A 26,330-nucleotide genomic window follows, 5' to 3' on the forward strand; every position below is an offset into this window, starting at 1 on the left:
ATTCCCTTCTCCAATGCATAAAAGTGAAAAGTGAAAGTGAAGCCACTCAGTCGTGTCCGACTCCTAGTGACCCCATGGACTGCAGCCTACCAGGCTCCTCCGTCCATGGGATTTTCCAGGCAAGAGTACTGGAGTGGGGTGCCATTGCCTTCTCCATTATAACTATCTAGAGGCAATAAAAGAAAAGATCAATAATGTTGGCTAAAAAACCCAAAACAAAACAAACTCATTTGCATGACACAAAACACAATAAGCAAAAAAAAAAAAAAACAGGCAAAGGACTTCCCTGGTGATCGCGTGGTTAAGCATCTACCTTCCAATTCAGGGGACACGGGTTCAGTCCCTGTACCAGGAAGATTCCACACGCTGCAGAACAAGGAAACCAGGGTGCCACGACTACCGAGCCTGCGCTCTAGAGCCGCGCCTGCTGAGACTGCACGCTGCAACACTGAAGCCCTAGAGCCTGTGCTGCGACAAGAGAAGTCCCCACTCTCTGCAGCTAAAGAAAGGACTTGCAAGGCACTGAGGACCTAGCACAGCCACAATAAATAAATAATTTAAAAAATAACTGAAGGGAGGAAAAGACCAAAGTCTTCCTAGAAAAATAGGTAAAAGACATGGACAATTCAAACATACAAAAAGATACATTTGAAAAGACAGTCATCTTCACTCATAATTAACAGAAATGCAAATTAAAACTATATTGAGAAAGCATTTTTTAACCTATGAGACTGACCAAAAAAAAAGAAAGAAAGATAACCTATTCTGTTGTTGAGACTGGGTTGAAGTAAGCTCTCTCCTACATTGACGCTGAGAGTGCAAATTGGTATAAACTTGGAGGGGAATTTGTCAATATCTAACAAATTATCTATAGCCCAGCCCAGCATCTCCATTCTAGAAACTTACCGTAAATATACAGTTCCAACAAATAAGAATGTATGTACACAAAGCTACTAATTATATTATTGCAATTGAAAAGTACTGAATATAACCTAAATGCTCACACAGAGAATGACTGGATTAACTATGGCAAATTTGTACACGGGGGACTATGCAGAGGCAGAAAGGAATGAAACTCTATGAACTGATTCAGAGTGATTTCCAGGATGGAGCATAAATTTTAAAAGAGCAAATACACAAGAGAATATGTGGTATGTTATTCTTATGAAACAGATTTGGAGAAATGAGAAAATATACATGTTTCTGCTCATTTGTACAAAAAGAAACACAGCCCAAATAACTTAGAAACTGAAATAATTTGTTACCAATAGAGCATAAGTAGATTAGGGTGAGAAAGATGGTGGGAAGAAGCCGAAAGGAGGTATAGTGGAGTGGCGCCTGTCTAAGCATGTCTGTCTTTTGTATAGTTCTGACTATTGGAAATCTGTTGCATACACTCAAAAAAGAAAAAAAAAAATCAGGAAAGATATAGGAAAAAAGAACCCAAATGAAATACAAACTAAAGCAAGTAAACCTAACTGCTTTTCAAATTAAAACCATAATCCAAAGATACTTGGAACACTAGCTTTTGATGATATATACTCTTAGGCTAAAGACAAAAAGAACTATAAACAAATATTGGATTCTAGTGAGATATATTTTTCATAGTAGTTGGGCTAGCAATTTCTGTGTATTCTAAGATTGAGGAAATATATATATATATTATAGACAATAGAAGTAGGTTTCTTACTGTGAGATAAAGAAGTTATAAAAATAGAGAGATGGCAAGAAGGAATCCTGTGGCATGGGACTGAAATGATAAGTATCAGTATGGAGATTAGACGATAGATAGATGGACAGATAGATAATGTGCATGCAAAAAGCCTACAGCAGTAATATCCTAGAAGCAATGATCATACCTCCTACCCAGAATTTGGTTTCTGATACCACTTTCCACTGTGCATGCATGGGTACTCAGTTGTGTCCTACTCTTTACAACCTCATGGACTGTAGCTTGCCAGGCTCCTCTGTCCATGGAAATTTCCAGGCAACAATAATACTACAGCAGATTGCCATTTCCTTCTCCAGGAGATCTTTCTGACTTAGGGATTGAACCCTTGTCTGTTGCATCTCCTGCTTTGGCAGGTGGGTTCTTTACCAGCTGAGCAACCGGGGAGCAAACCTATGTAAGTTCCTTGAAGAAACAGTTGATTGCCGGGCTAGTTATGGGAATGTATAAGATGGGTCTGAAACCCTTGTGCCAATGAAAAAAGGCTGATGGGCATACATCAAAAGCCTCACAGGCCACACTCCATACCTACTCCCCATTCACCCTTGCTATGAAATAATTCCTATAGAGTGGCAGAAATCTTTATTTCTTTATGAAAAATGTCTTTAAAAAGAAAGCTCAGGGTGAGTACCAGTAACAGGGACCAAAATGAAGATAAGGGTTCCAAGCTAGAAAGTAGATATGTTGTGTCCTGTCAAAAGAGGTGAACAGATCCACCACCCACTCTTATGAGCAGAAAAAGTAAACTGAGAAATTACTTCGGCCAGTACAGTCATCCCTCAGTATCCACAGGGTACTGGTTCCAGGATCCCCAAGGATGAAAAAATCTGCCCTACTCTAGTCCTTTATGTTAATATAAAGTCGTATACCATTTTCACGTGATGTACACACATCCTCTTGTACACCTTAAATCATCTCTAGATTATTTACAATACTTATTACAATGTAAGTGTTATGCTAATAGTTGCCTGCCTGTGGCAAATTCAAGTTTTGCCTTTTGGAACTTTCTAGGTTTTTTTCCCTCAAATATTTTCAATCTGCGGTTGGTTGAATGTGGGCTGGGGAACCTGCAAAGTACAGTTGAGTGTACGTTATTCTGTGAAGGAAACTGACTCAACAGAGTAACAAACTTGGTGATGTTAACTTGTGGTGTGAGAATATACTGAAACAGTGTCTTCTTAATAAAACATGAGAAAGCCAGGAGCATGACAGGTATTAATAAAGAGCAATAGGCAGAAAATAGTCACGGGGGCTTCCAAAGTACATGTCATGGAGTATTTGAGAATCTGGAGTTTTATATAGGCCTCCAAGACATATCTATTGTGAATGTTGGTGCAGATATAGCTTGAAAGATGAGAAATCTGATACAATAGACTCTTAAGTTTATCAGGACATTTTGTGAAAGGACTTGGAGTTGTTACAGGCATTTGCTGCTTAAACAAGTACTTCTTACATGTACATTTCTAATCCTAATTGAATACCTCTAGACCTTGTGTTAAATTACACTAAATGGGCTGCTAAAATGCCATAATTCACAACAATTATAAAAATGATAAAGAAATGCTTTAAGTTAAACACTAAATCCCTGAAGATTAGCATATCAGAAAATTATACACTAATCACAGCTGGTTTTCTTTTCAGGAATTCTAACATATTCATAGCAGCAGTTTTGTTATTTCTAAAGAACTGAAACAGGAGAAAACTACAGTTCTCTATCCAATTAGAGATTAGCTAGTTCATGTATTTAAAACCCACTATACTTTTATGAAAACAAAGCCAACAATACAACACTGTGCCTCAAAAAGGGACATTATGTAATTAATCTATTCTTCCATGTTTAGTGTATGAGCATTTCCCCCACAGAGATGCCTGATTTTGACTTGTTCCCAGGGTACTTGGAACTCGTTTTGTTAGAGGGCTTAACATTAAAATTACTTCCTATGCTAAAATCCAATTTTTCCCCTGAATAGGCAAAGGAAGAAAAAGGGTCCAGAGTCCAAGGAAATGCTTCATAATAAGCTCAGGATATTTTTATGATTGAGAAACTAAATAATAGTCTTGTTCTGACTTTTTATTCTCCTATAACCTCACCTTTGCATTTTTACTAGCCACTGTCATTACTAAATGACTGTCCTGATTTTATTTCTTTTTAAAAGATGTATCCATTTTTATCTACTCTCAAATTTCATGCTTTTTTTTTTTTTGCCACACCATATGGCATGTGGGATCTTCGTTCCCTGATCAGGGATCAACCCTCACCCCTGTAGTGGAAGCACAGAGTCTTAACCACCGGAGAAGTCCCCTGATTTTGTTTTTATCAATAGATCTTTTAGAACCTTACTCATTCACTATCAACTCATTTTAAACCATTACCCTAGAGATAGGGTAATACTCTGGTAAATCTGTGTGCGTGAGCGCTCAGTTGCTTCAGTCGTGTATGACTTTGTGACCCTATGAACTGTAGCCCTCCAGGCTCCTCTCTCTGTCCATTGGGTTTTCACAGTGCTGCAGTGGGTTGCCATGCCCTTCTCCAAGGGACCTCCCTGACCCAGGGATCAAATCCACATCTCCTCCGTCTTCTGCATTGCAGGCAGATTCTTTACCACTGAGCCACCAGGGAAGCCCCTGGTAAATTTATGTCCTGGATAAAATTAGATACAACTTTTGAAAGTATTTATTATTGGTGATGTACATGTCTTATGTCCAAAGTTCTTTCTCAAGATTTTTAGATTGAGGAGACCATTTGTGAAAAATCACTGAATACTAAACAGAAATAGATAAGTTTAAAATTATATAGTCCTAAAGGCTTAATTCATTATTTTTACGGCTTCCAGATCATTTAAAAATCCACCGGCCATAAAATTTGCCTCTTTAAAGTATGCAATTCAGTGTCTTTTAAAAAAAACGTATATTCACAAAGCTGTACCATTATCACCACTATCCAGTTTTAAGGCATTTTAATTACTCTGAAAATAAAAGCCATACATTATATTTGCCAGTATTTGGCCACAAGATTCAGGATTTTCTGGCATTTCTGGCACTGGGAATCTGTTCCAACAAAGGAGTGGTAGTTTTCTTTTAGTTGTTTTACTTTCCTTCCTTTGTTTTTGTGTGAACATGTTTTCAATTCTCTTGGGTATATTCTATGGAGCAGAATTGCTAAGTTATATGGTAACTCTTGCAGAAGGAAATGGCAATCCACTCCAGTATTCTTGCCTGGAAAATTTCAGTAGCCTGGCGGCCTACAGTCTATGGGGTAGCAAAAAGCGGCTGAGTGACTGAGCACCTGAGCGCATGTTAGCTCTATGTTTAACTTTTAGGGAACTACCAAACTGCTTTCCAAGGAGTCCACACCATTTTGAATTCCCAACAGCAACGTATGAGGATTCTAAAATTTTCATATTCTCATCATTATCTTTTTTATGTCTTAAATCATAGCCATCTTAGTGGATATAAAGTTGTATCTTATGATTTTTACTTGAATTTCTCTAATGATTAATGATGTTGAGTATCTTTTCATATGTTTATTGGCCATTTGTATATCTTCTTTGAAGAAATGTCTATTTAGATTCTTGGCCCATTTTTAATTGGATTAGCTCTTTATTGTTGACTTGTAAATGTTCTTTGTGTATTCAGGATATGAATCCCTTATCAGATATATGATTTGCAAACATTTTTTCAGTCTTTTTTATCCCAGTTCCTTGATAGTGTCCATTGGAACATAAAAGCTTTTATGTCTGATGAAATCCAACTTAATCTATTTTTATTGTAAAGCCAAGAAACCTATGTTAATACAATGTCAGAATGATTTTTGTCTATGTTTTTTTCTAAGAGTTTTTACATTTTAGGTCCTGATCCATTTTGACTTATTTTTTTTGTATATGGTGTAAGGCCCAACTTCATCCCTTTGTATGTGAATATCCAGTTGTTCAAACACCATTTCAGGACATGCAATTGTCCTGAAACCCTTTTTGAAATTCAAGTGACCATAGTCATAAGAGTTTATTTCTGTATTCTCAGTTCTATTCCTATGACCTATATGTCTATCTTTATATCAGTATCACACTGGTTTTATTACTGTAGTTTTATAGTAAGTTCTAAAATTGAGAGTGTGAATCCTCCAATTTGTTCTTTTTCAAGAAAAGCTGATTCATTGGATAAGACTCTGATGCTGGGAAAGATTGGGGGCAGGAGAAGAAGGGGGTGACAGAGGATGACATGGTTGGATGATATTACTGACTTGATGGACACGAGTTTGAGCAAGCTCCAGGAGATGGTGAAAGACAGGGAAGCCTGGTGTGCTACAATCCATGGGGTCACAAACAGTCAGCACGACTTTGACTGAACAATAACAGAGGTTGTCTCGGCTATTCTAAATGCCACATTCATTTTTCTGCACTTTTTTTTTTCTGCTCCTCAGACTGGGTAATCTCACTTGACTTATCTTTAAGTTTGTTGATTTATCTGCCTACTCCAGTATGCTACTGAATTCTCTAATGTACATTTTATTTCAACTTATACTTGATTATTATTAAAAAAAATTTAGTTTTTATGGTCTCTATTTGGAGAGTGATTGTTTTTTACTTCTCTTTAGTTCCTTAGATTTATTTCCTTCAGTTTTTTGCACATAGTTAAACTAGCTATTTTAGAGTCTTTCAAACTGCCCGTCAGGTCAAATTATGACTATCTTCTGAGGATTGTGGGAAGATGGGAGCTTTCAACCTATTCGGCTCCTCCCAGTAGTTGCCAGGCTACGGGTTTCCTTTCACAGTGATGGGGAGTTGGTTCTCAAGGCTGCCATGGAACTGAGGAGAAGGGGATGGGCACATGGCAAATTAAAAAGCTTGCTGCTTTTACCAAGATTCTGCTGTCCTTCTTGAATAAACAAATTGTTACATGCCCTTGGTTAATTTCCCAAGTTCTGTAGAAGTTGATTTTTGACAATTTTTGCGAGCATTTTTGTTGCTTTTATTTAGGAGTGGATTTGGGGGTGTCTTTCCCTTTTCACTTTCATGCATTGGAGAAGGAAATGGCAACCCACTCCAGTGTTCTTGCCTGGAGAATTCCAGGGACGGGGGAGCCTGGTGGGCTGCCGTCTATGGGGTTGCACAGAGTCGGACACGACTGAAGCGACTTAGCAGCAGCAGCAGCAGCAGCTACTATGCTACGGGGCTTCCCTGGTGGCTCAGATGTAAAGAATCTGCCTGCAATACAGGCTACCTGGGTTCAATCCCTGGGTCAGGAAGACTCCCTGGAGAAGGAAATAGGTACCCATTCCAGAATTCTTGTCTGGAGAATCCCATGAACAGAGGAGCCTGGTGGGCTACAGTCCATAGGGTTGCAAAGAAGCGACTTAGCACGCATGCACGCAGGAGGCCACATACATACTTGTTGATCAAGTCCTCATCCTTAAAGCAGGGATGACCCCTTCCTGTTTACTTTCTAGGACTGTGGTGAGGGATCACAGGAGAAGATACATATGAAGTCATTTTTTAAAATTTATATTTAATTTTTAATTGTAGTATAATTACAATATTGTCTTTGTTTTTGCTATGCATCAGTGTGAATCAGCCATAGGTATACATGTGGGGTCTTTTGAGGTGCCTTACAAATCCCACTTCTTATAAAAACAATTACTATAAGTAAATACAAATAAATTATAAAAACTGTAAAAATAGGGACTTCCTTGGCCATCCAGTGGTTAAGACTCAGCTTTCCACCACAGGGGGTTTGCATTCTACCCCTGGTTAGGGAGCTAAGAACCCAAAGGCTGCAGGGAATGGCCCCAAAAATAAAAAGTGTAAAAAGTTTTTAAAAATTTATAAAAATACTCTCATTTTTACCACCTATGCATCTCATGCTGTGATGGCTTAGTTTGAACAACTGTTTAGACAATTTAGTGAAAATAAGTAATTTATTTCTGCTAAGCATTTTGTGGGCTATCTTTTGTGAAGAGTTCTATAACCACACTATAAAAACACCAATAATTACTAATATGTCCCAAGAAACAACCATGCAGGAAAAGAAAAGCAGTTACTCACTCTCTGCTTTTAATTGTCCAAGGATGGAATTTTCTCCTCTGCACATGGTTCTGAAAACACATAAAGGAAAGAAACAATTAAAGAGATTTCAAAGGAATCAATCCCAATTGCAATGAGAAACGCTAGGCTGGAAGAAGCACAAGCTGGAATCAAGATTGCTGGGAGAAATATCAATAACCTCAGATATGCAGATGACACCACCCTTATGGCAGAAAGTGAAGAGGAACTAAAAAGCCTCTTGATGAAAGTGAAAGAGGAGCGTGAAAAAGTTGGCTTAAAGTTCAACATTCAGAAAACTAAGATCATGGCATCTGGTCCCATCACTTCATGGGAAATAGATGGGGAAACAGTGGAAACAGTGGCAGACTTTATTTTGGGGGGCTCCAAAATCACTGCAGATGGTGATTGCAGCCATGAAATTAAAAGACATTTACTCCTTGGAAGGAAAGTTATGACCAACCTAGATAGCATATTCAAAAGCAGAGATATTACTTTGCCAACAAAGGTCCATCTAGTCAAGGGTATGAGCGACTGAACTGAACTGAACTGAATCCAAGTAAAAACAGCAAGTGCTTTTATGAGAAGATGCTATATAGGCTTTTTAAAAGTAAAGAAAAAAATATGAGTGTCACTTCTGTTACTGATGGGACAAGTTGTTTTGAGGTGGATAAATGGAAAAGTTACAAAATTGATATTAGATTTCAGAAAGTGAAAGTGTTAGTCACTCAGCCTGGTGTTCGACTCTTTGCGACACCATGGACTGTAGCCCACCAGGCTCCTCTGGAATTTTCCAGGCAAGAATACTGGAGTGGGTAGACATTCCCTTCCCCAGGGGGGTCTTCCCACCCCAGGAATTGAACCTGAGTCTCCTGCATTGGCAGGCAGATTCTTTACATCTGAGCCACCAGGGAAGCCCAGAAAGAGATGTTATTTTAAAAAGATGGATTATGAATGAGTTTTCCCTCTTTGAAAAGGTAGCATTAGTTCCTTTGGAATTAAAGAAACTACTGTACCTGAGCCCTCTCCGTAAAGCTAGAAAACCCCTTAAAAGTGAAAAGTATAGTCTCAAATAGCTGGCTCTACTAATGGTTTTGTTTCTCAAGACTCTGATAATAGACGATGAATTACACTGACAAAACAAAAAATTCTATGCTCCATCTGCTTGCTCTATGAAAGTAATTAAAACTACACTTAAGCCTAGGAAATGCTGATATTATTAAAGATGATGCCAGCAAATACAGATGTTTTTGCATAATAAAAGGATATAGTTTCGGTTGCTGAACAAAAGCCAAACATGTTATTTCATTCAGCTGGTTCAAACCCAAGAAAACAGTCATAGAAAGTAATTACAATTCCAAAAATAATATTAGCATGGCAAATGAAGTGGATAAAACCAAATTAAACATTATGTCAGTGCCTTAAATACTTCAAAAGCTTTGTTTGTCACGTTATAAATCAGATAATATGAGAAGTGGGCAAATCTTCAAGTGTATAGACCAAAGCACAGGGAAAGTTTTCTCATACTGTCACCGGGCAAAATTATCCCAGAAGAAACAAAACATCTTTACTTGAAACCCTGGCAGACAGAAAGACACATGCTTGAAAAGTCAGAAAGAAACAAGAGGATTAAAACAAAGATTTCCACCATAATGGTACACTCAAACCACTGGAAGGCCTTAGATCATGAAAGGGGTGCCTCTAGGGAGGAGGACACAAGCCAGAGCGCATCTAAGCCCCCACCTCCAATCTGGCCAGGGCCCTGAATCCTCATCTGCTTCACACACTGGGGGTTTGGGACAAGACCTTATTTGTCCCTTCCCCACAAAAGAATTTGATTAGAAAGGTGGGAAACTACAAATGGTTCTGAAAAACGGGATATTAAAAGAAAATATCCAAGTGCTAGTCCTTGCTCTGACATACGATCCTGATCAGGGCACTTTTGTGTCTCATGTCACAGGGTTTGTAACTGGGAGCTGGATTTATGCCAGGGCTGTTGCATTTACTTGTTACTAGGTCACTCTTCTCAGCTAAGTGACCCAGAAAGAATGCCAGGCGGGAGTGGGGGTGGGGGTTGGGGGGGTGGTTTCCATCCCTTTCTGCACCACCTCTCTATACTGCCCACCAGCTAGGACCTCTCAGTCCTTTCATCATCATCTCCTGGCCAAACCTGAAGCCTCGTGGGCCTTTTTGAGTGAACATGGACACTCTGCTTTTCAGAATATTGAGAACAGGACTTAGCATTCCCCCTAAAATTCTAACGAGACGGTAGGGAAAACAGAATTAAAATTCCAGGAGACAGGAAAGAACCTTCATGCTTCACTTACAGGCAGAGACTCTTATTACCAACCTTGTTGAAGGATTGCTGCCTAGAATACTCATAAACCATCATGTGCAAATCATGTCACTGTAAGCATTTATTTATTTATTTTTTATCTACTTACTACAAGGAATATGGAAAGCTCAATAACTATTTATAGCTTGAGGATAATTTTAAAATTATCTTTAAAATTAATTATGTATAAAGAACTTTATATAAAGTTCTTATCTCCATTTATAATATATACTAATATGTACTAAATCCCTGGTGGCTCAGTGGTAAAGAATCCACCTGCCAGTGCAGGACATATGGGTTTGATCCCTGGGTCGGGAAGATCACCCGGAGCAGGAAATGGCAACCTACTCCAGTATTCTTGCCTGGGAAATCCCATGGACAGAGGAGCCTGGCAGGCTACAGTTCATGGGGTTGCAAAAGAGTCAAATACAACTTAGCGACTAAAACAACAAATAGCAACAACAAATAACTAAAATATTAGTAATTTTATATTTGTATATATATTGTGTGTATATATCTCATAAATGGAGATAAGCACTCTCTACTCTTGTTCTCTCTCTCTATATATATACACACACACACATATGTGATAGGCAATTAGTATAAGAGAGAGACTAATATTTAAGTTCTTTTATACTTACCAAGTGTCCTAGGCCTACCATGTAAGATTTTAGGCTCTATTTGAGTTTTATCAACTAGTGAACAGACCAAGATTCAAATGCAAAACAAAGAAATGTGTCCATCTGTTCAATGCTCCACTGAATAGATGTGGAAAAACATTTCCACGCCTCCGGCCAGTTTACATGCATGACTGACTGAAAGCTGAAAACAGAGGATTTCAGAACTTTGGCACCTGTAGTTGAAGTGCATTATTGCCTGTAGAGCATTTCCTCCGCCGGTTGAAATGTCTCCTTCAAAACCTGGCAGAAGTGGTATCACAACATACACCCGGTATCTCTGGCTTCCCCTGCAAAAATCAGACATAGAGAGTTTCATCACAAGGGAAAAAAGACACAGTAACAGTTAAAATTGACAGCCAAGCAGTTCACGGTTTTGGAGACTGAGCGAATGGCTTCCCACAATACCCTCTATCACGTTCCAGGCTTTGGCGGAGAAAGGCATGTTGCTAGACTGGAAGCCAGAAGTGGCGGTCAGGCTAACCATTCGTAACAACCTGAAAAATAAGCTGCACTTGGCAGTAAAGTGGGAACTGTATCCACTATCTCTCTACAGCACAATCCTTCCTAGGACAAAATTCCTTGTAAGAAGCCCTTGCGTGGACCCCATGGAAGTTAGAGAGGTGACAACAAAGATATTTGAAAAGATATTATCCTAACCATTTCCTGTGGACAGTAGGCATTCAGTTAGCAATCACTGAGTAAATGAGTTCCCACAGCCTAAATCTCAGGGGAAAGACAAGGTATTGGACCCAGGATATTTTCTAGTGCAGAAATCATCGTTAAGCTCTGCTTCACCCCTGAAAACTCTGCTTCAAATGCAAAATATTACCGTGGGTCCGTCAAGAATTTTAAGTAACTGACGTTGAGTTTTAAATCTCCTGCATATACAAAATATTTCTTAGCTCACTCTCCCAACTGATTAACAACAGCCTTTGAAAGAAAAGCCTTTGAGCTGCTTTTGCTAACTCAAGGATGTAACAAATGTTTAGAAGAAGAAAGTGTGGGTCCTTACTTTGATCTGCGTTCAGAAAGTCGGAAATTTGGAGAATTATGTTCAAATAGATACTGCCTCTTTGGAGGCGAGACTGTTAATGTCCTTATCTCTGGAAGACACACAGGAAGAAGGGCAAGTCTGGAGGTGGCCATGGTATCTACTATGGTCAGAATCTCACCCATTTATCTGAGAGGTCTACATTCTCACAAAGATGCTGCTGCAGGTTAATTTTCAAATTGGAATCTACCGAAACTTTTCATAATACATAATTCCTAAAGTACATTTTCTTTTAAACCTCTACATTTTTCTTTTTCTTTTTTTTTAAAAACTGCCACATATTTCTTTTGGGTGAATATTATTACTACTCTCAGAGGGGTCAGACTTCATTACTGAGGTCAGCTTACCAAATGAAGACTAGGGAAAGTGTGGCTCGAGTCAGAAGCCACAGCCAACAGGACAGAGTCTAGAGGCCTTTGAGCTTAACTGCAGAGCCAAAAATGAGGAAATCTGAACTAGGGTACTGTAATGGCATGAATTAATCACTAGATGGCAAACACAGTTTGAGTTGGAAAATTTTTTTTTTAAAATATGAAGTGTTAAAAGTTCTCTGTCAGATAAGGGTAAGAAGCTCACATTCCTAGATATTAAGCTAGAAAATGGGAAGAACAGAAAGAATACCTAAGCTACTGTCCCACCAAGTGAAGTTGCTCAGTCGTGTCTGACTCTGTGACCCCATGGACTGTAGCCCACCACGCTCCTCCATCCATGGGATTTTCCAGGCAAGAGTACTGGAGTGGGTTGCCATTTCCTTCTCCAAAGGATCTTCCCGACCCAGGGATTGAACCAGGGTCTCCTGCACTGTAGGCAGATGCTTTACAGTCTGAGCCACGGTATTTAAAAGTCCAAATGAATTTTACACTTGAAAATTGACACCATCTGGCCTCAACAAGCTGGTCTGAGTGCAATGGTGTTTATCATTAATCACAGCCAGTTACAGACATCTTTGGAGAAGGAAAGGGCAACCCACTCTAGTATTCTTGCCTGGGAAATTTCATAGACAGAGAAACCTGGTGGGACTGAGCACATATGCACATGGTCTCAACTGTTTTTACAGAATCACCTTTAGTCTGATTCTCCCAGACCCACACTCCAGTGACGGGACATCACTGCCCTCTGTTCAGAGGTACACCTGCACTAAAGCAGGTTAGCCAACCTAACTTGTCTGTCCCCAAGCCTGGACGTCCTTCTCCTCACAGGAACCCTCTTCCTCTTGCAGGACTGAGGACTGGCTCTTCGTGCCAGGCCATCCTGGATATGCCAGTCAGAACTGACTTGCTTCTGCCTCCACATTCCTGCTGCACGTGGCGGGCATGCCTACTCAGCACCTTCTTTGCGTTACACAACAGTGACAGGTACGTCTGCTGGCTAGGATATGTGATAAGCCCTTTTGAAACACAGGACGTATGTCCACTTCACTTTCTATTTTGGGCAGTGCCCAACAGAGAACCTTTGCACAAGCATGCACCTGGTACTATTTGCTTTGAGAGGATGGGGTCTGGTTGGAAGAATGTTTGCTTCTGGAATACCTCTGATAGACAAGAGGTTCAACAGGATATTTTTCTTTAAACTAGATTACATCTTAGTTGAATTTTTTTATTGTGGTAAAACATAAGTATTAGTCAATCAGTCGTGTCTGACTCTTTGGGACCCCATGGACTCTAGCCCACCAGACTCCTCTGTCCATGGAATTTTCCAGGTCAGAATACTGGAGTGGGTTGTCATTTCCTTCTCCAGGGGATCTTCCCAACCCAGGGATTGAACCCACGTCTCCTGCACTGCAGGCGGATTCTTTACTGTCTGAGCCACCACGGAAACCAGTGGTAAAATATATGTAACATAAAATTTACCATGTTAACCAATTTGAAGCATACCATTCAGTGTTATCAGTTACTTTCACATCTTGTGCAACCATCATGATCTCTACTTGCAAAAGTTTTTCATGAGCCCAAATAGAAACTCTGATAATTTTGCAATAACTTCCCATTTCCCCTCCCTGCAACCTCTGGCAATGTCTAATCTACTTTCTGTCTCTAGAAATTTGCCTGGTCTAGATATTTCAGCTAAGTGGAATCAAACAGTATTTGACCTTCTGTGGCTGATTTTATTTCACTTAGCATATCTGTCAAGATTCATCCATGATGTAGCATGAGTCAGAATTTCCTTCCTTCTTATGGCTGAGTAATATTCTGTTATATGTAGAACCACATTTGGTTTATCTTGTCATCTGTAGGCGGGCACTTGTGATATTTCCAGCTTTTGGCTATCCTGAATAATGCTGCAGTGGATTTGTTATTGTTGTTCAGTCGCTAAGTTGTGTCGGACTCTTTGCAACCTTGTGAACTGCAGCATGTCAGGCTTCCCTGTCCTTCACTATCTCCCAGAGTTTGCTCTAACTCCTGTCCATTGTGTCGATGTTGCCATACAACCACCTCATCCTCTGTCACCCGCTTCTCCTGCCCTCCATCTTTCTCAGCATCTGGGTCTTCATCAATGAGTCAGCTTTTCACATCAAGTGGCCAAAGTATTGAAGCTTCAACTTAAGCATCAGTCCTTCCAGGGAACATTCAGGATTGATTTTCTTTAGGATTAACTAGTTTGATCTCCTTGCTGTCCAAGGGACTCTTGAGAGTCTTCTCCAGCATTGCAATTTGAAAGCATCAATTCTTCAGTGCTCAGCAGGGAATGTGGGCATATAATATTTGAGTCCCTGTTTTCATTTATTTTATATACCCAGGAATGGTGTTACTGAGTCACATAGTTATTCTATGTTTAGCTTTTTGAGGAATCACCAAATAAATTACATTTTTGAATGGATAACATATGCTCACAGAACAGGTCTTCAGAAGTGGAAGATTATACAATGAAAAAACTTCTTTTTCACTCCTTTGTCTCTAGCCTTCATTTCCCCTCCCTAAGGGCAATTCATATTACTTTTTATGTTCTTTCAGAAATAGTCTATGAACTTATAAACATATATATGCATTCTTTCCTTCTACACAAATGTTAGAATCACTGTAAACACGTTTCTGAATTTTTAAAAAACTAATTTATCAATGTATCCTGGAAATTCTTCGATATTTGCACTTAGAGAGACGCCCATTTTTAAAAACAAAATGACAGTATTCCAAATCCATGCCATGATATTTAAACCAGTTCTCTTTTGGTGGGCACTGAATCATTACGGACTTCCCTGGTGGCTCAGACGGTAAAGCGTCTGTCTACAATGCGGGAGACCCGGGTTCGATCCCTGGGTTGGGAAGATCCCTTGGAGAAGGAAGTGGCAATCCACTCCAGTACTATTGCCTGGAAAATCCCATGGACAGAGGAGCCTGGTAGGCTACAGTCCATGGGGTTGCAAAGAGTCAGATGCGACTGAGCGACTTCATGTTCACGAATCATTTCAAATTTTTTGCTACTCCAAAATTCCAAATACCTATTTCGCTATGTGTGCTGACGCACATAAGTTGCTTTTCACATTGGTTAGAAAAATCTCAGAAGTAATATTTTTGGTCTTGAATACCTAGTATTTGTTATTCTGTGTGTAAAAGATAGTTCCCTTGTATCTTTGTGTTTTTTTTTAAAAGCAAAGATGACTTCAAAATGTAGACATTTGGAAATGTCCTATAAAAACCTTCTATCTTTGGACAAAACATTCTTGAAGAGTCAGTTTGTAGAAATCAGACTACTCACATTTTCTAGTTCTTGGGACTCTGTTAGTTCTTTGCTCTTTTTCTTTTTTCAATGTAGCAGTTTTTTAATTTCCTTAACAATGAAATTTTTAAGTTGTGTTCAGGAAATTAGCAGAAATGACTTAGATTTTCACTGCCATAAAAAACAAAGGGATCTGGAATTTTAAACTATACAACTGTTGCTAAGTTTAAGTCAATGAAGAGAAAATTTTCTGTGCTAGCATGTCCAGTCTCCCTTCCTGATCCAGTCCCTAGAAAACAATGGTTCCTGGCTGCTAAGAATTCTAACCTCTTCTGAAACATCCTTACAACGTTGAGGTGGTGAAATGACAGCAGTTGGTGTAGGGCAAGAACTTGAGCCCCTACTGTGCAGAATTATTTATGATTTTAAAAGCAAAAGAAGAGCTAGTGGGCACCAGGTCATCATGCAGGTGATCGCTTTATCCACTTTAGTTCAGAACAATTTTATAAAATTGCATTCTCAGGCTTTTTGTTAAAATACATTTTTCTTTCAGAATTCACTAACTCTCACAGCAGTGTTACGTACGATAGCTAGAAATTGGAAATAAATGTCCAATAATGGGGAGATGATTAACTAAATTATGTTATAGCCACTCATGGATATAACTTCTTACAGCCACAAAACAACCACTGTGATGGCTTCCTAGCAAAGTACTTCTGGTAGGCTACAGTGCTAAAACGGCCCTAATGCAAAGCTGCAATCACAAGACAATCACAGATGTGGCAGACTGATACTATTAACTATTAAATTTTTCTCCTTAAATGTGTTTACTTCCCTCCTCAGCAACTGGAGATATGAAAGAAGCCTTGCTCTAGGATGATGCTCTTACAGAGGAGTAAGGGCACAAAGATATCAGCTTCTTAGATTTAAGGAACTGGGGAGAGATCCTTTGAGCTGAAGCAGGAGTTTAAAGAAATAAGAGTGATAAAGAAAATGTGGTACATATATACAATAGAATATTACTCAGCCACTAAAAGGAACGAAATTGGGTCCTTTGTAGAGACATGGATGGTGGACGGACCTACAGACTGTCATATAGAGTGAAGTAAGTCAGAAAGAGAAAAACAAATACTGTATATTAATGCATATATGTGGAATCTGAAAAAAATGGTGTAGTCATTTTTACAAAGCAGAAAATAGAGGCACAGACCTAGAGAACAAATGCATGGACACCAAGGGGTAAAGGCAACAGGATGAATTGGGAGATTGAGACTGACATATACACAGTATTGATACTATGCAGGCAGGCTGAGTCCCTTCAGGCATGCCTGACTCTTTGTGACCCCATGGACTGTAGCCCTCCAGGCTCCTCTGTCCATGGGATTCTCCAGGCAAGAATATTGGAGTGGGTTGCCACACCCTCCTCCAGGGGATCTCCCCAACCCAGGGATCAAACCCACATGTCTCATATCTCCTGCATTGACAGGCGGGTTCTTTACCACTGGTGCTGGTACGATGTAGAAAATAGATAACTAGAACTTACTGTATAGCACGGGGAACTCTACTCAATGCTATGTGGTGACCTAAACGGGAAGGAAATCCCTAAAAGGGGGATATATGTATATGTAGAGCTGGTTCACTGTGTTGTACAGTAGAAACTAACACAGCATTGTAAAGCAACTATACTCCAAAAAAATGAAAGTAAAATAAAGAAATGAGTGAGACTCAGGGCAGGGACTCTGTCCTTTGTCCTCAAGTAGAATTCCAGGAAGAAGAGGACAGGCCCTATTCACTCTCAAACAGGATATGGAGCCTTGAGGATCTGAGCCTTGCTTCCAGGGAACACTCAGAAGTGATTATCAGCCTACAGGATGTGGAAGCAATAGAAGAGAAAGGACAGAAAGGCAGGTTTGAAAGGAGAAGGCTGAGGCCCCCAGGCTACATAAACAGATGCCAGAACAGGTTTGAGCCAGATCCATACTAAGCGCTAGGAGCCCTTTCCAAACGACCCAGGGCCCTGAGAGTCTATACCAAGAATGTGGGAGAGGAGGAAAGACCAGGGAGCATCCTGATGGACTGAATATGAAGCAGAGATAACCACAAATCATTGAATTTGGTCACATTTATCAGGAAGTAACTAAACTAATTTTCCTTCTATTGTATAGAAGTAAAACTTGAGACAGAACTCCAAGTGAGTTTTGGGAAAAGGAAATAAATTACAATTCAGAAAGTATGTCTATATATGAATATGGACCAAAAAGAAAATAGGAAAATAAAAAGCAAATTGTCAAGGTGGTGAGAATGTGGGATCTCTAATATTTTTAATTTTTGTGATTGCTGAAATGCTCTCTGTCCCTTTAAAAACAGAGCCCTAATTCAAGCAGTGGCTTTCCTCAGGCTTCCCTCCTTGCTCTTCTCTCAGGTAGAATCCCCTCCTCCTTCCCCTCCCCCTCAGCAAGGTGCAGTCAGAAGAGGGGTCTTCTGCTCAGAGTAGGGTCTCAGGATCTATAAGATGGCCTTAGAGGAGCTCATTGTGCTTCTCCTGTGACGAGACATTTTACTTTTTGAGAATTTGAGATTTATAGATCATATTTCATTGCCATAAACATCAAGAGCTGGTATAAATTCTCTCGTTGTAGATTTTGCAGCAGTGAATGTTGCCAGAAATAATAACTGTGGTTGGGGCTTCGTGTTTCTTTATGGGGAGAATTGTACTCTACAGTGGTATCAGTTATGGGAGAGTTGGTCTCTGTAGCTTCTCTGTGGTTTGGGACATGGCCCATTTTATTTTGTGTTTGGCAAATCTTTTCAAATGCAGTAAACCTTTCTGGACTTCAAGTTCTTTCATCTGCAAATGAAGGAGTTGGTGAAAATTATTGCTAGTCCACTAGAAATGCTGGTTCTATTTAGCACGACTTTGCATATTATATGTGAGACTTTATAGATAGGACACTGCATACTGTGTGTGCAACACACATAATTTTTTTCATTGGTTGTTTTTTGAAAATGGCAAGCTTTTAAAAAATAATTTATTTATTTTTATGTATTATTTATGGCTGTGCTGGGTCTTCATTGCTGCTTGTGGGTGGGCTTTCTCTAATTGCAGAGAGCAGGGGTTACTCTGTAGTTGCTATGTGTGGGCTTCTGTCGTGGAGCACAGGCTCTAGGTACGTGGACTCAGTAGCTGTGGTGCATGGACTTAGTTGCTCCACAATATGTGGGGTTTTCCCAGACCAGGGATCGAAACTGTGTCCCCTGCATTGGCAGACAGGTTTTTTTTTTTTTTTTTTTTTTCCAACAATCGAGCCACCAAGGAAGCCCCCAAAATGGCAAACTTTTAAATGTAAGAATGTTCAGGGTTAGTCCAGCATGTGTAACTTAGACTTCAGTCTAGGCTTGATAACCTTCGGCAGGCATGTCCCTCAGTGCAAACAAGATGTCTCAAATAAGACTCGGAAAAATCTCTTATGAAACTACACTACAGCCCAGTCATTTTCATTCTCATTTCAAAAAAAGAATCTTTCCTTTCTTTCCTCTCTCTGCCAAGGCATGTGCTCAGACTCAAAATGATTGCTGGCCTCTGCCTGGTATTAATCTTTCTGCTGAGAAACCATTTATCTAATTTTTGGAATCAAATAAGAGCAACTAAATGGTCTAAATCCAAACTTCTCCTGCCACATTCTGTCATCTCTGCCTTAATGTAACCTCTTCTCCAGGAATTTTAAACAATTTGGAGGTTATCCCACAAGGTAAAATGTGAAACCAGCCATGGGCATACTTAAATTTCATATTTTTCTACTTTTTTTTATTGTAACTGCAGCTTAAATTTCTTTAAGACAGTGATTCTGAAACATACCCAACGTGTTCTTTCAGCTTGGTACGCAAATTATAGGATATGGTAATTATAGGATGTAGATTTTTCTTTAAACCTAAGAAATATTTATCTATCAAGCAATTACTTTGAAAAAACGAAAGAAAATGTTCATCTGATTAAAAAAATTAAGGTAAAGTATCTCTCCTAGATTTCTGGGAGAAATGAGAACACCTCCTCTTCCCCTGGAATGAGCAAAGTTTTGTAGTCAAGCTACAATGGTACAAGGTAAAGAGCACAAGTTGAAGTCCTAAAGACATGATCTGAGCCCCGGTTACACTCATCAACAGCTGTATGATGTAGGCAAGTTACCATAATCACTCTTGGCCTCAGCTGCCTCATCTACAGAATGGAAATCATTTGCAGCCATTTCATGTGAGAACTGATGAAAGAATTAAATAAAGGAATGCATAAAAAGCATGTTGGATTGGAATGACTCAAAAGTGATTTGATAACATTATTAATCAATCAACAACCAGTGATTTCAATTAGAAAGCTTGTACACCTTCAAATGCCTAAAGTTAAAGCAAAACTGAACTCACATTATGTTTTGGAATACATTTTGTTATATATTTGGGAGGAAGGTGTAATCCAGTCAATAATAAGGAATCCAAAAATTGATTCCTATGAGGAATCAGCTATAGATTTCTGGCAGGCCACCTCTAGACAGAATTTCAATCATGTGCCTCTACTTGTCACAAAATGAAGAAGCACCAGTCATAGGGAACCAAAGTAAGTTGTCCTTCAGCAATAGTCATCTAGTAATTTAAAATGGGTCTCATTCAACATCCCTTTAAGAAAAAGCTTGTTTCTAACATGAATATTAATTTCTAAATAATTGATAGAAATTAATAGTATTAATTTCTAGATAGTTGAACCAGTCACCCTAAAGGAAATCAACCCTGAGTATTCACTGGAAGGATGCTGAAGTTGAAGCTCCAGTACTTTGGCCCCCTAAAGTAGAGAGCTGACTCATTGGAAAAGACCCCAAGGCTGGGAAAGATTGAAGGAGGATAAGGGACAACAGAGGACGAGATGACTGGATGGCATCACCGACTCAATGGACATGAGTTTGAGCAAACTCTGGGAGATAGTGAAGGACAGGGAAGCCTGGTGTGCTGGGACTGCAAAGAGCTGGACACAACTTTAGCGACTGAACAACGACAACAATAAACAGTTGATTTGAGAATTGTGATTCTTTATCCCTGCTCGACTTTAGTGTGAGCTAGCACATTTCCAGATGATGAATATCATGGAAATAACATAGTAATTTCTTACATGAGCTGGTCCTTGACAGTTTTCAAATTGCTTTCACATCTATTCATATGGGTTAGGTAAAGCAGATATTATTATTCTCCTTGTTGGTGAAAAAAATGGAGTGCCCAGAAAGGCAGAAGTGATAGATTCGAAAGGTCATATGCCTGTAGACAACAGAGCTGGGAAGAACCCAGATCTCCAGACATCCGGTTCCCAATACTTTCAGATTCTCCAGAGGAGGTTCCTCACACCATCACTCATGGCCAAACTGTAAGCATCATCTGGCACTATTCTACAGTTGTAGGAAGCATGAAGAGTTTGAGAAATTTTCAAAACTGCATTTTCCAATGCAGTTTAATATCAAAATACAGAAGCATTTAAATCAACTTCCTGTTTCACTGCATGTGTCAACTTCGTAGCGATAACGGTGCAAAATGCACTGTTTCACTTACAAATTTTTTACCAAGGCAGCAAAATCATGCATGTGAAAGTTCCATAAGCAAAAATGGTTTCATCCTCAGAAACCATCCATGTGTGGCATACGTGGTTTTACATTTTCTAGTTGGATCAATCGGTTATACTCTGTCTTTTGGCTTATTCAGACATAGTACAAAGTGCCAATGTTAGGCTGTGGATTATGATTTCTTCTCCCTGATCTCTAGTCCTATTTGAGCTGTCAAAGACAGAATTCTAGCTGGTTGAGAGCTGGTCGCACCTCCAGGACAGTTTTGGTTTTTAGAGCAGACCTTTTGTTTTCTGCAGAGATTCCCACAGCTATTTTTGGTTCAGCACTGGTGAACAATATTCTGAGGCTCTAGGTTATGAATCAGAACATGGAGGCTTGGCCTGGTTCTGTAAAGAATTATGGACGCTGAGAAGGAACCAGGAAAAAGTAAGGAGGTCAGAGAACTCATTATAGGAACTGGTGTGGGGCTGCCAGTGCTGGTAGAATAGTTAGCAATTTAAAGACTCCGATCTCTCTAAGGTGGGAGGGCTCTGGAAGAGAGCCTGTGTTCCTTGGTCAGGCTGGCCGAATACTGATTGCTGTTTCCCTCCATCTGCTTTGTGATGAATTCTATTCTTTTCCCAACAGCCAAAATTATACTTGTTGCTAGGCATGTGACCCTGGCAGGACAGTTCTGAGACTGAGAAGAGTGGAAGGAAGAGAGAGGGGTAAGCTTGGGGATGGCCCATGATGGCTCTCAGTGAGAAGGAAGCTGTCTACAGCCTCCTTTTACCTGTTTCCTAAGAATACAAGCTCACAGGTTTGAAATTATTCCATAAATAAATATTTTATAATTTGGAATTAACACAGGAAATGAACAATAATGTGGAGACACAGAGAAGGGGGGAAATGTGAAATATGATTCCGGGATACGTGTGTGTGACCACTGGAAGTCTGAATGAGTGATACACACGCCACTTTGCAGTGACTGTCGAAGCAAGTGGGACTACTGTGAGATCCATGTGAAATGACACACAGCGAATCTGAAATCTGATGATTTCGTTTCCCAGTTTCTACAGAATGAGCTTGAAATGGCCCATCTTTAATGTGCTCTGTGAACTCCCAGGCATGAGATAAAATCTGCAACAGATGCTACCTTGCCAGGCTCTCTAACCATGGATCCGAGGGTCACTGGGAAATGTTCCATCAGAATATATCTTAAAGTTCTTTCCAGCTCTAAAAAGTGCTATAATTTTAGAAGAAGTGCAAATTTCAGAAGACAAATTAATATGCTAAGGAAAAATATCCTTTCAGGTTCCGAACAGTTAAAAACAAATCTTACAGATACTTATTAAACCATATACTATAGGGAACTATTAACTGGGATGAACGAAGCTGAGATTCATCCTACTCTGATTAGCTGATCACAGCTCCAAAATTCATGATTCACTGCTCAGCCCAATGAGCACATTTGTCAACTAAATGTATTTTTGTGACTTATTTCAATTTCATGAAAAAATTATTTTTCTTTTTTGTTCAATGTGTTTTAGAGATCAAGAGGACACTCCTGCATCAATAAAATGCAAGAGTTGACAGAAATATAATGCAGTTTTGTAAACATAAAATTGTTCCCTAAAACTGGGAGACTGAAAAGGATGCAAGGAATCTCTCTGTATGTTTAACTGTAAACAGACTGTTTTTAAGTTATCTCAGAAACAGTCTTATGGTGACTTTCTTAATAAAAGCATTTGAGAAGGCAAAGTATAAAGATCATCTGTAAAAACACAGACCGTCATTAATATTTATAGCCATATATCCTGTTCTAGGGGCTTCCCAGGTGGTGCTGGTGGTAAAGAGCCTGCTTGACAACGCAGGAGACTTTAGAGACACAGGTCTGATCCTTGAGACGTGAAGATCCCCTGGAGGAGGGCATGGCACTCACCCCAGTATTCTTGCCTGGAGAATCCCATGGACAGAGGAGCCTGGAAGGCTACATAGGGTTGCAAAGAGTTGAACACGACTGAACCAACTTAGCACGCATGCATGCATGCTGTTCTAGATGAGTACTACATCATCTTGGCTGTGCCCTGGAATTACTTGTAAACATTTATAAAATAAAAGTGCCTGGGTTCCCCTTCAGGAAATTCTGATCCAGTAAGGCTGGAGTGGAGCCAAGCCCTCTGTGTTTTTGTGAAATGGTGATTATGATGCGTAGAACGGATCCTGCAGCATGGGTGAGTCTTGCGCCGCACTGCTCAGAGGCCCTCACTGTGGGCTCAAGACAGCCATTACCTCAGCTGCTAAGACTGCTGGCTGCTGCCCCTCACCACTCATGCAGGGTGGTCCTTCTCAGGAACTGACCGCCAGAGGCCAAAGGAGCTTGCCTCACTCAAGGTCATACCCATTTCCCGGAGTCGGCCTACATCCAATGACCGGTCAACAGGAGGACAAGGTTATAAAGGCCCAAACTGCTTGCCTCAATGAGGAGCAACCCTGAAGTGGCCTGGAATCCTGTCAATGAATGGGAGATACAGGTGGCGCAGTGGTAAATAATCTGCCTGTCAGTGCTGGAGAAGCAAGAGATGCCTTTTGGATTCCTGGATTGGGAAGATCCCCTGGAGTAGGAAATGGCAACCCACTCCAGTATTCTTGCCTGGTAAATCCCATGGACAGAGGAGCCTAGTGGGCTAGAGTCCACGGAATTGTAGAGTTGGACATGAGTGGGCACGGAGCCAAGCTGCTAAGCTGCTATGGGATGCCCTTGGTCCGAAGTCTAAACACTTGGCCTCAAAGCTGTTTTTGTCTTCTGCTGTTAGTGTCCCAGACAAAGCACATCACCTCTTTCATCTGTTTTTTTTTTTTTCATCTGTTTTAACTGTAAAAATGGGGCAAAGAAAAAGATAAATATTGCAATCCCCAGACCAATCACTAAAAAAATGAAAAAGTATTAAATGCTAATAAAGGCATCAAACAGAAAAAAATAAAAATGTACAGCAACAATAATAACAACAACAAAACTATATGATCTACTTTTAAGAGTAGTTGTGAAAATTCAATGAGTCTGTAGATAGAAATTGTGAATTATATAAAGTGCTGTGAGCTTCCCTGGTGGCTCAGTGGTAAAGAATCTGCCTGCCAATGTAGGAGACACAGACTCAATCCCTGATCCAGAAGGATCCCATATACCCTGGAGCAATGAAGCCCGTGCACCAGTACTATTAAGCCTGTGCTGTAGAGCCTGGGACCCACAGCTAATGAGACTTTGTGCTACAGCAAGACAAGCCATCACAATGAGAAGCCCATGCACTGCAACTAGAGCAGCCCCCACTCGCCGCAACTAGAGAAAAGTCCATACAGCAACAAAGACCCAGCACAGCCATAAAAAATAAATGAATATTTTTAAAATGCTGGTAGTTGCCATTGTAATTATTCTTAGGTCTAAAAAGCCCCACATATTTTTATGTGAAAAAAGATATTAAAGTACTGCATGGCATTGGAAGTCAAAAAATGGTTTAAGCTCCAAATGTATGTGTACTTAACATTCTCCACTGTATACGTTCAATGAATTGAAACAATAAAATGTAGTGATTTTCTTGGGCTTCTCTGGTAGCTTACTTGGTAAAGAATCTGCCTGCAATGCAGAAGACCGGGGTTCCATCCCTGGGTCAGGAAGATTCCCTGGAAAAGGGAATAGCAATCCACTCCAGGTTTCCTGCCTGGGAGATCCCATGGACAGAGGAACCTGGTGGGCTGCCGTGCATGGGGTTGCAAACAGTCGGACACGACTGAGTGATGAAACCACAACCAGTGATTTTCTGTATTTTGCTGTTCCTATACAGAGCTGAAATCAGTCATAAAACGAGCTAGTCGCACGTGTCAAGACAATTCAGCAGGGAAAGAATAGACTTGTCAAAAATGCTGCTTGAACAACTGAGTATTCCACATACAAAAGAACAAAGTTAGACGTCTATCTCACAGCATACACAAAAAGTAACTCAAAATTAATCAAGTCCTAACTATAAGAGCTGAAACTATAACATTCTTAGAAGGGAACAGGATAAATCTTCACGATTTTGGACCAGACAATGGTTTTCCAGCTATGAAGCTGAAGTACAAGCAATAAAGGGAAATGAAGATAATGAACTTCATCAGAATTTAAAACTTTTGTGTTTCAAAGGACAGTATCAAGAAAGTAAAAAAGAAAACACACTGAATGGAAGAAAATATTTGCAAATCATAAATCTGCTTTGTATGCAGAATATATAAAGAACTCTTACAACTGAATAATAAAAAGACAACCTAATTTAAAAGTGGACAATGATAATACATGAATGGCCAATAAATAGGAAAATAGTATTATCAGTCACCAGGAAAATTCAAATCAAAACTACATGAGATACCATTTTACATCTACTAGGATGACTATAGTCAAAAAGAGAGATAACTGTAACTATTAGTAATGATACAGAAAAATTGGAAACCTCATATACTAGGGGAATGTAAAATAGTGTTGCCACTTTTGAAAACATTCTGACAGTTCCTTAAAATGTTAAACATAGAGTTACCATATGATCCAGTAATTTTACCCCTAAAGTAAAGAAAACATGTCTGCACATAAAAACCAGTACAGAATATTTATGGTAGTTTTATTTATAATAGCCAAGAAGTAGAGACAAACCAAGTATCTACCAACCGATGAATGGATAAGTCCTTTTATATGACACATATACAGATAATGGGATATTACCTGACAATAAAAATAAATGAAATACTGATACATTTTATAACATAGATGAGCCTTGAGAACATTTAGCTAAGTGAAAGAAGCAAGTCACAAAAGGCCACATATTGTATAATTCCATTTACATGTGGCATTTCTAGATGCCACAAAGACCAGGCAAATCTACAGAGAAAGAAAGTAGATCAGCGGTTGCCGGGGGCTAAGAAAAGGAAGAATAGGCAGTAACTGCTAATAGGTATGGAGTTTCATTCTGGAGTGATGAAAATACTGTAAAATTGATTCAGAGGTGGTTGCACACAACCCTGTGAGTATACTAAAAATGACTGAATCGTCCACTTTGGGAGCATTGTATGGTATGTGAATTATATCTTAATAAAAGTGTTATTAAAGACAACAATCACGTGAGCTGAAAAAGACAGAGGGTAACAAGAATTTTAATATAACCCATGGGAAAATGTTTTGACGATTTTGCTTTGATTTTTAAGTGAACACAACTCACTGTCTGCCTTTAAATAAATCAAATCACAAG

General features: G+C 39.5%; 1 protein-coding gene across 7 annotated transcripts in view; it reads right to left on the reverse strand.

The window, feature by feature from the left end:
- PLD1 (phospholipase D1, phosphatidylcholine-specific) overlaps positions 1-26,330 on the reverse strand; it is a 227,294-nt gene that overhangs the window by 32,498 nt on the left and 168,466 nt on the right. For all 7 annotated transcript variants that reach the window (XM_010835253.1, XM_010835254.1, XM_010835249.1 and 4 more), the window contains 2 exons: positions 10,956-11,069; positions 7,771-7,820 (listed from right to left, as the gene is read on the reverse strand). In XM_010835253.1, coding sequence (XP_010833555.1) covers positions 7,771-7,820; positions 10,956-11,069 — 164 coding nt within the window. The remainder of the gene's footprint in view (positions 1-7,770; positions 7,821-10,955; positions 11,070-26,330) is intronic.

The sequence above is a fragment of the Bison bison genome, unplaced genomic scaffold (genome assembly GCF_000754665.1).
Source record: "Bison bison bison isolate TAMUID 2011002044 unplaced genomic scaffold, Bison_UMD1.0 scf7180017864040, whole genome shotgun sequence".
NCBI classification, from domain to species: domain Eukaryota; kingdom Metazoa; phylum Chordata; class Mammalia; order Artiodactyla; family Bovidae; genus Bison; species Bison bison.